Raw genomic sequence first — 13,874 nt, 5'->3', positions numbered from 1 at the left:
GACTAGTAATCCAGAGACTCAATCTAATGCTCTGGGGACATGAGTTTAAATCCCACCATAGCAAATGGTGGAATTTGAATTCAATAAAAATCTGGAATTAAAAGTCTAATGATGACCATGAAACTGTTGTCAATTGTTGTAAAAACCCATCTGGTTCACTAATGTCCTTTAGGGAAGGAAATCTGCTGTCCTTAACCTGGTCTGGCCTACGCGTGACTCCAGACCCACAGCAGTGTGGTTGACTCTTAAATGCCCTTTGAAATGGCCTAGCAAGACACTAAGTTGTATCAAAAAAGGAATGAAACCAGATGGACAACCCGGCATCGACCTAGACACCGGAAATGACAACTGCAAACTCAGAAACGAAAACAAAAAATGCTGCAAAAATTCAGCAGGTCTGACGCACCTGTGGAGAGAAAGACAGAGTCATACGGACTTGAAATGTTAACTCTGTCTTTCTCTCCACAAAAGCTGTCAGACCTGCTGAGTTTTTCCAGCATTTTTTGTTTTTGTTTCAGATTTCCAGCATCCGCAGTATTTTGCCTTTATAATGGCAAACTCAGCCCTGTCGACCCTGCAATGTCCTCCTTACCAACATCTGGGGACTGGTGCCAAAGTTGGGAGAGCTGTCTCACAGACTAGTCAAGCAATAGTCTAACATAATCATCCTCATGGAATCGTATCTTACAGATAATGTCCCAGACACCACCATCACCATCCCTCGGTATGTCCTGTCCCACTGGCAGAGGTAGTGGTACAGCAGTATGCAGTTGGGAGGGAGGTGCCCTGGGAGTCCTCAACATTGACTCCCGAGCCCATAAAGTCTCAATCATCAGGTCAAGCATGGGCAAAGAAACCTCCTGTTGATTGCCACATAACGCCCTCCCTCTGCTGATGAATCAGTGCTCCTCCATGTTGAACATCACTTGAAGCACTGAGGGTGGCAAGAGCGCAGATTGGGAGACTTCAATGTCCATCACCAAGAGTGGCTTGGCAGCACCACTACTGACCGAGCTGGCTGAGTCCTAAAGGACATAGCTGCTAGACTGGTCTGTGGAAGGTGGTGAGGGAACCAACAGGAGGAAAAAACATGCTTGACCTCATCCTCACCAAGCTACCTGCCGCAGCTGCATCTGTCCATTACAGTATTGGTAGGGGTGACCACGACACAGTCATTGTGGAGACGAAGTCCTGCCTTCACATTGTTGACACCCTCCATCGTGTTTTGTGACACCACCATCGTGCTAAATGGGATAGATTTTGAACAGATTTAGCAACTCAAGACTGGACATACATGAGGCTCTGTGGGCCATCAGCAGCAGCAGAATTGTACTTGAACACAATCTGTAACCTAGAGATAAAAACAAAAAACTGCAGATGCCGGAAATCCAAAACCAAAACAGAAACAGAAATACCTGGAAAAACTCAGCAGGTCTGGCAGCATCGGCGGAGAAGAATACAGTTGATGTTTCAAGTCCTCATGACCCTTCAACAGAACTAATTAAAATTAGGAAAGGGGTGAAATATCGAAAATCCTGACAGAGTAGAACAAAACTTCTTCAAGGTAGAATGCAAGAATGACCCAGACCTCCCTGTCGCTTGCCATTTCCACATTCCACCCTGCTCTCATGTCCACATGTCCATCCTTGGCTTGCTGCATTGTTCCAGTGAAGATCAACGCAAACTGGAGGAACAGCACCTCATCTTCCGACTAGGCACTTTACAGCCTTCCGGAGTTCAACAATTTTAGATCTTGAACTCTCTCCTCCATCCCCACCCCCTCCCATTTCTTCCCCCTCCTTTTTGTTTTTTTTAAATAATTTATATAGATTTTTTTCTTTTCCCACCCATTTCCACTAATTTTAAATGTATTTCCACCATTGTTTATTTCTACCTTTTAGTATTCCCCCAGCCCCACCAGAGCTATCTGTACCTTATCTGTCCTGTCTTATACTCTTAATTAGCACACTCATTTAGATAAAATCACCACTTTCAACACCTCTTTGTTCTTTTGTCTGTGACAACTTTTGGTTATCTCCTCCTATCACTGGCTGCTTGTCCCAACAAACCCCCCTCCCCCTTTAAACCAGCTTATATTTCACCCCTTTCCTAATTTTACTTAGTTCTGTTGAAGGATCATGAGGACTCGAAACATCAACTGTACTCTTCTCTGCCGATGCTGCCAGACCTGCTGAAATTTTCCAGGTATTTCTGTTTCTGTTTTTGTTTACAATCTGTAACCCCATGGCCCAGTATATCCCCCCACTATCCTATTACCATCAAGTCGGGGTGTTAACCCTGGTTCAATAAAGAGTACAGGAGGGCATGCCAGGAGCAGCACCAGGCATACCTAAAAATGAGGTGTCAACCTGTTGAAGTATAACACAGGACTACTTGGGTGCCAAACAGCATAAGCTGCAAGTGATAGACAGGGCTAAGCAATCTCACAACCAATGGATCAGATCTAAGTTCTGCAGTCCTGCCACATCCAGTTGTGAATGCTGGTGGACAATTAAACAACTCACTGGAGGAGGAGGCTCCACAATTATCCCTATCCTCAATGATGGAGAAGCCCTGCACATCATTGGAAAAGATAAGGCTGAAGCATTTGCTATAATCTTCAGCCAGAAGCGCCAAGTGGATGATCTGTCTCTGCCTCCTCTGGAGGTTCCCAGCATCACAGATGCCAGTCTTCAGCCAATTTGATTCACTCCATGTGATATCAAGAAATAATTGAAGGCATTGGATACTGCAAAGGCTATGGGCCCTCACAATACTCCAGCAATAGTACTGAAGACCTGTGCTCCAGAACTTGCTGCGCCACTGGCCAAGCTGTTCCAGTACAGCTACAACACTGGCATCTACCCAGCTATGTGGAAAATTGCCCAGGTATGTCCTGTACACAAAGAGCAGGACAAATTCAACCCGGCCAATTACCGCCCCATCAGTCTACCCTCGATCATCAGTAAAGTAATGGAAGGGGTCATCAACAGTGCTATCAAGCAGCACTTGCTTAGCAATAACCTGTTCACTGACACCCACTGCCAAGGCCACTCAGCTCCTGACTTCATTACAGCCTTGGTTCAAATATGGACAAAATAGCTGAACTCCCCCGAGGTGAGGTGAGAGTGACTGCCCTTGACATCAATGCAGCATTTGACCGAGTGTAGCATCAAGGAGCCCTAGCAAAACTGGAGTCAATGGGAACTAGGGGGAAAACTCTCCGCTGGTTGGAGTAATATCTAGCACAAAGGAAGATGGTTGTGGTTGGTGGTCAGTCATCTCAGCTCCAGAACATCACTGTAGGAGTTCCTCAGGGTAGTGACCTTGGCCCAACCATCTTCAGCTCCTTCATCAATGACCTTCCTTCCATCATAGGGTCAGAAATGGGGATGTTCGCTGATGATTGCACAATGTTCAGCACCATTCATGACTCCTCAGATGCGGAAGTAGTCCATATCCAAATGCAGCAACACCTGGGCAATATCCAGGCTTGGGCTGACAAGTGGCTAGTAACATTCGCACCACACAAGTGTCAGGCAATGACCATCTCCAACAAGAAAGAATCTAACCATCACCCCTTGATGTTCAATGGCATAACCGTCACTGAATCTCCCACAATCAACATCCTGGGGGTTACCATTGACTAGAAATTGAACTGGGCTAGCCATATAAATACTGTGGCTACAAGAGCAGGTCAGAGGCTAGGAATCTGCAATGAGTAACTCACCTCCTGACTGCCCAAAGCCTGTCCACCATCTATACCGACGCACAGTAGCAGCAGTGTGTACCACCTACAAGATGCACTGCAGGAATTCACCAAGGCTCCTTAGACAGCGCCTTCCAAACACATGACCACTACCACTAGAAGGACAAGAGCAGCAGATAGTTGGGAACACAACCACATAGAATTTTCCCTCCAAGTCATTCACCATCCTGACTTGAAAATATATCGCCATTCCTTCGCTGTTGCTGGGTCAAAATCCTGGAACTCCCTTCCTAACAGCACTGTGGGTGTACCTACACCACATTGACTGCAGCAGTCCAAAAAGGCAGCTCACCCCCACCTTCTCAAGGGCAGCTGGGGATGGGCAGTAAATGTTGGCCCAGCCAGCGAAGCCCACATCCCATGAATGAATAAATAAATAAGTTGGGGGCACTGAGAATGGGGATGGGAATCCTGGAATCAGGTCCTGCCTGCCATTTTTAAATAGCTCTGAAGACCTTCTGGCCCCGCAACAATGCAGCTCTTGGTGACAGCCGTAGCTCAATTGATAGCAGTCTCACATTTGAGTCACAAAGTTCTGGATTCAAGTCCCACCCAAGGACGTGTGTACATGCTGACATTGCAGTGCAGTACTGAGGGAGAACTGCACTGGTAGAGGTGCCGTATTGGTGGATGAGATATTAAGGTGAGGCTTGGATGGACGTAAAAGATCCCATGGCACTATTTTAAAGAAGAGCAGGGGAGTTATTCCCAGTGCCCTTGCCAATATTTATCCCTCAATCAATATCACAAGAATGGATTATCTGCTCATTATCACATTGCTGTTTGTGGGAACCTGCTGTGCACAAATTGGCTGCCACACCACCTACATTTCAACAGTGGCTACACTTGAAAATTACTTCATTAGCTGTAAAACACTTTTAGACTTCCAGTGGTTGGTGTGAAAAGCTCTAGATAAATGCATGTCTTCTTTTCTTTTACTATACTGTAAATATTTGTAGGATATTTGTTCATTGAAGCAATGCAGTTTGATCCTGTCCTTGCCCTCTCTGCATTCATCCAGCAGGGAATGTCGGATAGTGACCACATTCAGTGAAAACACTGAAGACATTGCTGCCCAACCTCCACCTCGGCTGGAAACAGCTGATTCAACACTGACTACGGTTGAACCAGGTTTCTTCCTGATCTGTATTAAGGTCAGTGCCACACCATGTATCATAGCTGCTCACTAAACCAACACTTTGGAATCATTTATGTTGAAATTAGCACCCCTGATTTTCCCTATAGCTTCCACTACCCACTTGATTTGGTGTCAGTATTTGGTCTGCATCTGTGGTAGTGACAAGCCCTGCCCAGCTCTGTCTCTCAGGAAAAACACTGGTTTTGCCTCTTTTTTTCCTGATTTTTGAATCTGCTGATTCCAGGACCATATCCATTCTTCCTAATGTTCAGATTTGGTGCCCTGTTCTTCACAATGTTCAGTTTTGCCACTCACTGTCCATATTGTTGGTTTAATTTACTTTGGATGTCACTGGTTACACCATATCAAATTTCACAGGCCTATTGTAGAAAGGTCTAATCACAGCACAGTTTCTTTATTGGGGAGTTCAAAATTTTCCACCTATGAGGGAGTAGCACTGCGAATAGAACATTGTGAAATGCCAGAAGAAAGAATGTAATGTAAGAATGTAAGGGAAGAACGAGAGGCTTACATTTATATAGCACCTTTCACAACTTAAGGACACCCCAAAGTACTCTCCAGCTAACAAAATACTTTTAAGTGTATTCACTGTTGAAATGTAGAAAATTTAGCAGCCAATTTGTGCACAGCAAGCTCCCACAGAAAGCAATATGATGACCAGATAATCTGTTTTCACTGACTGAGGAATGCACATTTGACAGAACACTTGCTGTTCAAAATAATGCCACAGGATATTTCATGAAGGGGGCAGACATCTCATTGGAAAGAAAGCACCTTCAACAGTGCAGCACTCCCTCAATACAACACTGGAGTGTCAGTCTAGACTTTTGTGCACTAGACTCTGGAATAGGCCTGGAATTCACAATTTCTCTGACTCAGCAAATAAGAGTGCGAGCGACTGAGCCAAGGCTGACACTGGTCAAATTCAAACATGTGAACCCAGCGACGTCTGAATTATATGTGGCTTTGAGGACTTTATAGCTACACATTGAGTGCAGATAAGCTCCTTTGGTTATCATTTGTTGATCACATGTTTACACAAAATAGCCTCAAAGAGATTTATCCTCTCATGTACTATAATGGACTGCTTTATTGTTGGTTACTTCTCCCAATTCCTTTGAATTCAGATAAAATTCATTTAAGAAATGCAAGATTAGGTTATATTTAACCCAGATGTGCTCAGCGTTGAATGTGTAAAATCTAATTAAGTTCCAGTAGGTATTTAACTCTTTGGAAATTGAGTATTTTAATACTAAAATTGCAGATTTTATAGAATCCTACCTATGACTTTTGAGAAAATGGATTCTAAAGTGTGGGAGATCTGTCCAATTCCATTTAATTTGTGCACTATCACCTAATTTGGATTTTGTAAAAAATGTACCTTAATTTTGTCAGGTGGAGAAATCTTGAAATACTGTTTCAAATATGTAGTGAAATCCTGTACCATCTCATCACAATTCTAATTCAATAACTAGTGACATTTTATCAAAGCAGTTTCTAAACTCCATCAGAAATCTTGTTATCAAATCTGCTGTGACTTAATTTGATACACTAGATTTTTGTTGTTGAACTCAACATCTTACGCTTTATCTTCAAATACAAAATGTACATCTGCAGTGAAATAATGTTCTGAAACTTTGACATTTTTGACGTTGTTAAAATTGCAGTAGCAGGTGCCACACCCTGAGGCTCTGCATGTGATTTAACAGCAATTTCTAATGAGATGCTTCCTCCATTACACAAAAAGGAACTGCCTTGATAAAATAGCTCATTGTGAAAATTGAGTTTCAAATTGCAAAATATATTTATCTCAGTGTTAAAGACTTTCCCATTGTAAGAATTGTCTTCCATACTCTATATGCAATGACAAGCCTCTGAGTTGCAGAAAATAAAAGCTTACATTGGAACGTAACAAACATGTACTTTGAAGTTAATGGGCAGAATTTTCTGCATGATGTGTGGGGGTCATCGCGTAAAATGACACGCGGTGATGTCAGACAAGCATCCCGACATCACCGCGTGCCATCGCAATATTTCACTGGGCGGGCGCAATGAAGTTTGAAGCGCACCCGCCATTAATTAACGGGCTAATTAAGGCCATTAATTCAGCAATCAATGCCGATTTTCAGGCGCCTGTACGATCTTCGGCTCAGCGCATGGGTGCAACGGGCAGGCGGGTAAGCGGCTTTTTAATAAAACTCATCCACAGGCGGGATAAGAGGGCTCAGTGGGGTTGTCAGTCTGGTCTGTGAGTATCTATTTCAGAAAGTTTTTTAAATTTGCCTGTGTGATCTGTACCAGTTCAGAACAAATTCCAGCAGCTTTCTGTGTACTTTGAACCTTCAGGTCAGCACTCTGCAGTCAGGAATCTTTATTGGGCCTGCAGCTTTCTAGAGGCCTTCCTTCAGCCTGGGTATGGGTTCTGACATGTCCGCTGGAGTCAGCTCCTCTGAGTAGGAAGGGAGAGCTAGAATAAGGTGGAGGCCAGAGTGCACAATCAACCTCCAAGGGAGCCACCTTTGGGAGTACAGGCGCCGGCACAAGGGGCGCAGGGCCAAGAGGTAGTCCAAGGTGGAAGGCGCCGCAGAAGATGCCACTATCCTGCTGCCAGGGTTTACAGGTGGCAAAGCAGCTAGCTCAATATGACTGAGGTGCAGCGCCGAAGGAGGCTTCAGCTGTCAAGGGAGAAAGTCAACTACATCTGTCAGATAATTGGCCCTGAGATCTCCCATAAATGTGTGGGTGGACACCCCATGCCGGTGGCTCTAAAGGTCACAGTTGTCCTCAACTTCTATGCCTCTGGCTAATTCCAGCGCTTGGTGGGTGATCTTTGTGGTATCTCCCAATCAGCTGCTTGTGTCAAGCAGGTCACAGAAGTTCTGTTCAGATGGGCATTGATCTTCATCCACTTTCGCTGCGACCAGGCAAGTCAGACACAGCGAGCCAGAGGCTTCGCAGCCATTGCTGGCTTCCCAGCCATTGCTGGCTTCCCACATGTCCAGGATGCAATAGACTGTACACATGTGGCCATCAAGGCGCCAGAAGGTGAGCTGGTGCCTTCGTCAACAGGAAGGGCTTCCACTCCATGAACGTGCAGATAGTGTGTAACCACAGGATGCAGATTTTACAAGTCTGTGCAAGGTACCCAGGCAGCTCCCACAACGCCTACATCCTCAGACACTCCCAGGTCGTGGGCCTCTTCAGTGCTCCAGCTTAGCTGGATGGATGACTGCTGGGTGACAAGGGCTATCCCCTCAGAAGGTGGCTCATGATGCCTCTCCGCCATCCAATATCAGATGCTGAGCAGCATTACAATAGGAGCCATGCCTCTACAAGGGCTGTGGTGGAGAGAGCCATCGGTCTTCTCAAGATGCGCTTCCAATGCCTGGACCACTGAGGGGGCGCACTCCAGTACCCCCCAGATCATGTCTCGGTGATAGTGGTTGCATGCTGCGCTCTCCACAATCTTGCACTGGAAAGGGGGGACCGCGCCTGCCTGTGCCCGCTCCTGCTCCGCCCGCCAAACGGAAAATTTTAGCCAATGTTTTAACAGGCACATTTGCGCTGATGCCTTGGTAGTTTTGGGCCTTGAATTCTTAAGAAATGTGAGAGGCTGTGGCGAGGGAAATAGTTTTAAGACATTGCAGAAAAAAAGTGGAGCTACAAACACCAGAACAGATTATTTATGATCATTTTTGGTTATTGCTAAATTTATAAAATTAATTGAAGCTTTTTTTTACTAATAACATACTGAAGGGCAAATAGAATCCATGGAACAATTTTGAATATTCAAGTCAAGTACTATCTATTAAAATTTGCACTATTTCTAAAACTGAAGTCTTATATGCTGTAATGATGCAAGGATGGTATTATACTATTGGATATATATTAGAATTGTATTTTTTCTTTCAGATGGGTTTAAAGTATATCCTAAACGCAATACTGATTTGTTGCTGCATGTGGAAGAGTCTAGCTCGCTCAGGTAACGTCTTTTAAACTAATATGATTTATTCCTGAACATTTAACACACAAGTGGCAGCTTGAGTCAGTGTAGCACTTGTGCCTCTAAGTCAGGCTAATTTAACCTCAAAGCAAAACTTGAGCACATATTTCAGGTTGGTAACTTCAACGCTGCATTGTCAGAGATGTGATGTAGATTAAATTGCAGTCTGGACATTATTTGAATAAAATCAAGGGGACCAATGTCAACATGCTAGTTTACCAAAATAAGATAGTCGGGTGGGTGCGGAAATTGGCAGCCTGCCTGCAGTTTTTAAAAGAATCATTAATGTGCAACTGAGTTTGTTAACAACCCAATTGACCTGAATGTTATGCTGCCCACGCCTTAATACAGTTGGCAGAGGTAGGTGGTTGAGAGTGGAAAGTTGAAAAGGCGTGAAGAAAGGGGGGCACCTCCTTTGGAGGGGTGCCTTGTGCGGACGGGGGCAACCCAACCCCAAGATGATACCCCTCTTTGTGCCTCTCCCTGACCTCTAAAACCCAACTGCCCCAAACACCCCTCTCCTCTTACCCTAGGATGCCTGATCCCTCCCCGCCCAAAAACCCCAGACTGGCCTCACCCCGGTACCAATGCTGTCTTCTTCGTGGGACTGAAAGCAGTCCTAGCAGCGCCCTCTACAAGTGCTGCAAGACATTGGCCGGCAGCTCTTGAGGGTGGGACTTTCTTCCACTGAGGGGAAGGCTCACCACTGTATTGCTGTGGGGAGGCCTTTTATAAAGTTTTCTATCTATGGTGGGAGCAATAACGCCCCACCCCACCCTCCCCCCCTCCAACCCCCTGTAAAATTCACCCCTTGGTGGCTTTACCAGAAATTATCCTTCAAACACTAAAACCAAAACTGATTTACTGGTCCATTGCAGTTAGTGGGAATTCACAGGATCACTGAATTTTTAGAGCACTGAAGCAGGCCATTTGGCCCGTCATGTCTGCGCAGGCTCTCTGTTGGAACAATTTGCCTAGTGCCATTCCCCAACTTGTAACCCTGTATATTCTTCCTTTTCAGATAATTAACCAATTCCCTTTTGAATGCCTCAGTTGAACCTGCATCCACCACACTGTCAGGCAGTGCATTCCAGATCCTAACCACTCGCTGCATGAAAAGATTTTTCCTCATGTCGTCATTGCTTCTTTTGTCAATTCCTTAAGTCTGGCCCTCCTCTTGTTCCACCAATTGGAACAGTTTATTCCTATCTATTCTGTCCAGGCCCCTCAGGATTTTGAATAGCTCTATCAAATCTCCTCTCAACCTTCGCTTCTCCAAGCGAAATAGACCCAGCTTCTTCAATCTATCTACATCACTGAAGTAGACTTTGCCATATTCGCCTTCAGAATTTTAGTGACTAAACGTCAAAAGTAATTAATTGACTGTCAAGTGCTTTGGATGTCCTGTGGATGTGATAAGGTGCTATATAAATGCCAGTTCTAATTTAAGATGTTCAAACACACATCAAAAATTGCCCCACATTTCCCAAAAGATACTTCTATTTTTATGATGACTCAAGTTACTAGAAGCCTAGCTCAGAAATGTGGTGAACTTACAGTGTTGTAAGTCATTTGAGTTTATACTCTTCAATAGGGAGGGGTGTTTCATCAATTGTCAGGGGCCTGCGGTGGATGCAGTGGCAATTACTGATAATCTACTTCATAGTGTTCAATGGTGGACTTTATCTAAACTGTCACAAAATGATATTTTTCACACTTTATCATTAACCTATAACCACTTTAAGATTGAAACTCAGTTGTTTGTCAGAGAATGAGATTATTTTTAACTTTCCTAAATTTTTCTTTGAGCTTCACTCTTTAATTCTCCTCTGCTAAAGTTGGTAGCATACTGAGAATATTAACATTTTCAGTGGAGGTTGTGGGTCCCACCACAGGGGCCTAAACCTAAGCCATGGTGTGGCCCCCAGTGAGAAAGATTTGGAAAATCAAAATAGAATCATAACGGGTCACTGAGGGCACAGTCAGGAGATTTCCAAAGGTGGACCCTTATAGCCCACCTATCCCAGGCACCTACGTCACAATTTTCAACATCCTGAAGGTGGCAGGTGCCTTTAGAAGCACCGCTAGTGACAGTAGGACCCGTCATAGATGTTACTGAGGTACTCTTCCGGCTGATACTGCATACTCAAGCAGGTTCACTGACATAGATCACATTGGTGTAAATCACTGACCCATGGATTTTTGGTCCCGAGGTGCTTACCATTGCTAGATTACCATCTAGTGGACAATTTAAGACATTCCTGGCCGTATCCAGTATTAACCAATCCTGGCTGTATGTAGTTTTAGTCAATCACAGGAACTGTTTTGATTTAATCTGGCTTAAATTGCTAATTTTGGAGAAATTTTCCTGTAAAGTTAAAAACATAAATTATTGCAAACATATTACAGTGGTCCTCTGTTTCTTATTACAGATCCCAGTGAATGTATAAAAGCCAATGCAAAATCATGTGAAGAATGTATACAAACTGGAAAATATTGTGGATGGTGCACAAAAGCTGTAAGTTAACAATGGTTTTGCTGATGAAAATAGAATAGTTCCACTTATCGCTGTTGTCTGAACTTCCTCTACCCAATATTTTCAATATAAAGGACACCATGGAAGTGGATAATGATGCTGCTTTCCAAGAAGCATGTAAAACACATGTCCTAAGTTCCACTGCTACAAACTGACATTAAAAAAAATCCTTTGAACAGCCCCATTAGTACAGATACAATATGGAGCAACTTGTAAGCCATTCTGGATAATGGCACTGATAACTAAGGCTACTTTGGGTTGCGATAAAGGTGCATGTAAAATTACTGTTACAATTCTTCTCAGCTTGTCCATCTAGGGAAATAATTTTTAAAAATGAATTCTCAGTATACCCATGTGTATAGTGTACATGCTGCATGTATTTTGATCAGACTGTGTGGGTTTTTCATGACTGCCAAAGTTTGAGAAAGCATTGGTACCGTTACAAGATATTCCCTCTGGTACAAAGGTGCTTCTCACTCCTCTAAACAGTCTTCAGTCAAAAGTGTGCCTCTAATGCTCAATATCTAATGTCATAAGCTGGGCTGCAACAATAGGACCCCCTTGTGATCTGAATTCGATATTGTGCATTTTGCACACAATTCTCCATTATTTCCAGAGACAAAGTGAAACATTTTAGTGAGACAAAGCCACATAAGAGCCATTAAAGCTGCCATATTTACAGACAAGTGGATGGAAAGACTGATTTTCATGATGTCATGTAATCTCACCTTGATTCAACTAACTTTAGAATTATTTTTTCCTTCTTCATTCTTTCGTGCAATTTGGGCGTCACTGACAAGGCTAGCATTTGTGGCCCACCCTAATTGCCCTTGAATTGAGTGGCTTGCTAGGCCATTTCAGAGGGCAGTTAGGAGCCAGTCATGTTGTGGCTGGGCTGCTGTGGTGGGATTTGGACCTGTGTCCTCAGAGCATTTGCTTGTGCCTCTGGATTAGTCCAGTAACTTTACCATTATGCCACTATGGGCAGAACTTTGCCCTTGTCAGGTGGGCTCAGCAGGGGGTTGGGGGGGGTGGGGAGCGGCCGGGAAGCCGACTGCTACTCGCGATTGGGGCTGGACCGTGATTTCACCCTGGCCAGCCAATTAAGGCTCGCCCAGCGTGAAATGCAAGTGGCAGCGAAATGCAGTGTGCGGACGGGGGAGGATGGCAAGCGGGGAACTTCGCGAGAGCGCGCGAGTGAGCGCTTGATGAAGAGTTTTAAAAATTACAAATAAAGACTTTAAAGATGTTATAAAACATGTTCCCTCATGTGACTCTGTCACATGAGTAGGGACACATTATAAATTAAATTTTAAAAAATTTTATTTTATTTTTATTTGATATTGGAAACCTCATCCTGCCATTGGATGAGGTTTCCAAAAAAAAAGCAAAGGCCGCTTGGCCTTCTCGCCTGCCTGTCAACCGTCAGATTGGATGGGTGGTGAAAAATTTAAGTTGATTGAGATTTTAATGGCCTTAACAGGCCTTTTAATTGGTGGCAGGTGTGCTGCCGATTCCCGCGGGCACCTGCTGACCGAATTATTGCACGACTGCGCATTGACGTTGGGATGTTCGCCTGATGGCAACGTGCGTCATTCCACGTTTGAGGGGGTTGGGTATGCGCCTGCCCGCTGAGGTGAAAATTCTGCCCTATCTCTCCCTGCCTTCAAGAATAAGGACAATACTTTTTAAAAGGCCAGATTCTAACTATTAACAGGCTTCCTTAATGCTTCCCAATCAGAGGGCAAAATCCTCCCAGATTTGTGCTCAGTGCGGTGGTCGTTTTACCCGCCAGCTGTAATGGCAGCTTTTCATGCCGTATTGTCCCAAACCTGCCGCATTAATTATGCATTTCTGGGAAACACACAGTTTCCATGGCAGGCGGGCTCTCATTCACCCACCTTGCCCTCACCTCGCTGCTTCAGCATGCTGGGCACCATATTTAAAGTCCAGCCGTGTGCACACCTCTCAGTGCTCCCAGCCCACGACTGCTGCAAAGAAAACATGGCCCTGAAAGGCGAGAAGACTTGCAGCCCCTAGGTTCAATTACGCATCTCTCGAGCGCCTTTTGGACGCAGTGGAGGCTCGTCGTGATGTCCGCTACCCCCGGTCTGGCAGCAGGATGGGCAGCAACCTCACTAATCTGACTTGCGAGGCAGTGCCAGTAGTGGTCAGTGCCAATGCCTTTCAAAAGACAACAGTCACCCAGTGCCCCAAGAGAATGAATGATCTCCGTCCTGCCAGGGTAAGTCACTCTTCTCATCACTCTCAACTCTTACACTCACAAACCTATCACACATCGACAGGGCCCTCACTCATTGCCGGTTCAAGGGACATCACCATTCACTCTCTCACACACACCTTCATTGTCCTCATCCCGTCCACGGGTAAACTCACCACCCACACA

The 13,874-nt window shown here is 44.7% G+C and overlaps 1 protein-coding gene across 1 annotated transcript in view; it reads left to right on the top strand.

Moving 5' to 3' along the window:
* Positions 1 to 8,863: 8,863 nt before the first annotated feature.
* The window catches only part of LOC121275990 (integrin beta-1-like), a 94,684-nt gene continuing 89,673 nt past the window's right edge, over positions 8,864 to 13,874 (top strand). Inside the window, exons 1-2 of the mRNA XM_041183934.1 lie at positions 8,864 to 8,910; positions 11,364 to 11,449. Coding sequence (XP_041039868.1) covers positions 8,886 to 8,910; positions 11,364 to 11,449 — 111 coding nt within the window. The 5' untranslated portion in view covers positions 8,864 to 8,885. The remainder of the gene's footprint in view (positions 8,911 to 11,363; positions 11,450 to 13,874) is intronic.

This window comes from Carcharodon carcharias, chromosome 3 (assembly GCF_017639515.1).
Source record: "Carcharodon carcharias isolate sCarCar2 chromosome 3, sCarCar2.pri, whole genome shotgun sequence".
In the NCBI taxonomy this organism is placed as follows: Eukaryota; Metazoa; Chordata; class Chondrichthyes; order Lamniformes; family Lamnidae; genus Carcharodon; species Carcharodon carcharias.
Note: the sequence above shows the minus strand (reverse complement) of the source record. Positions and strands in the feature narration are given on the sequence as shown.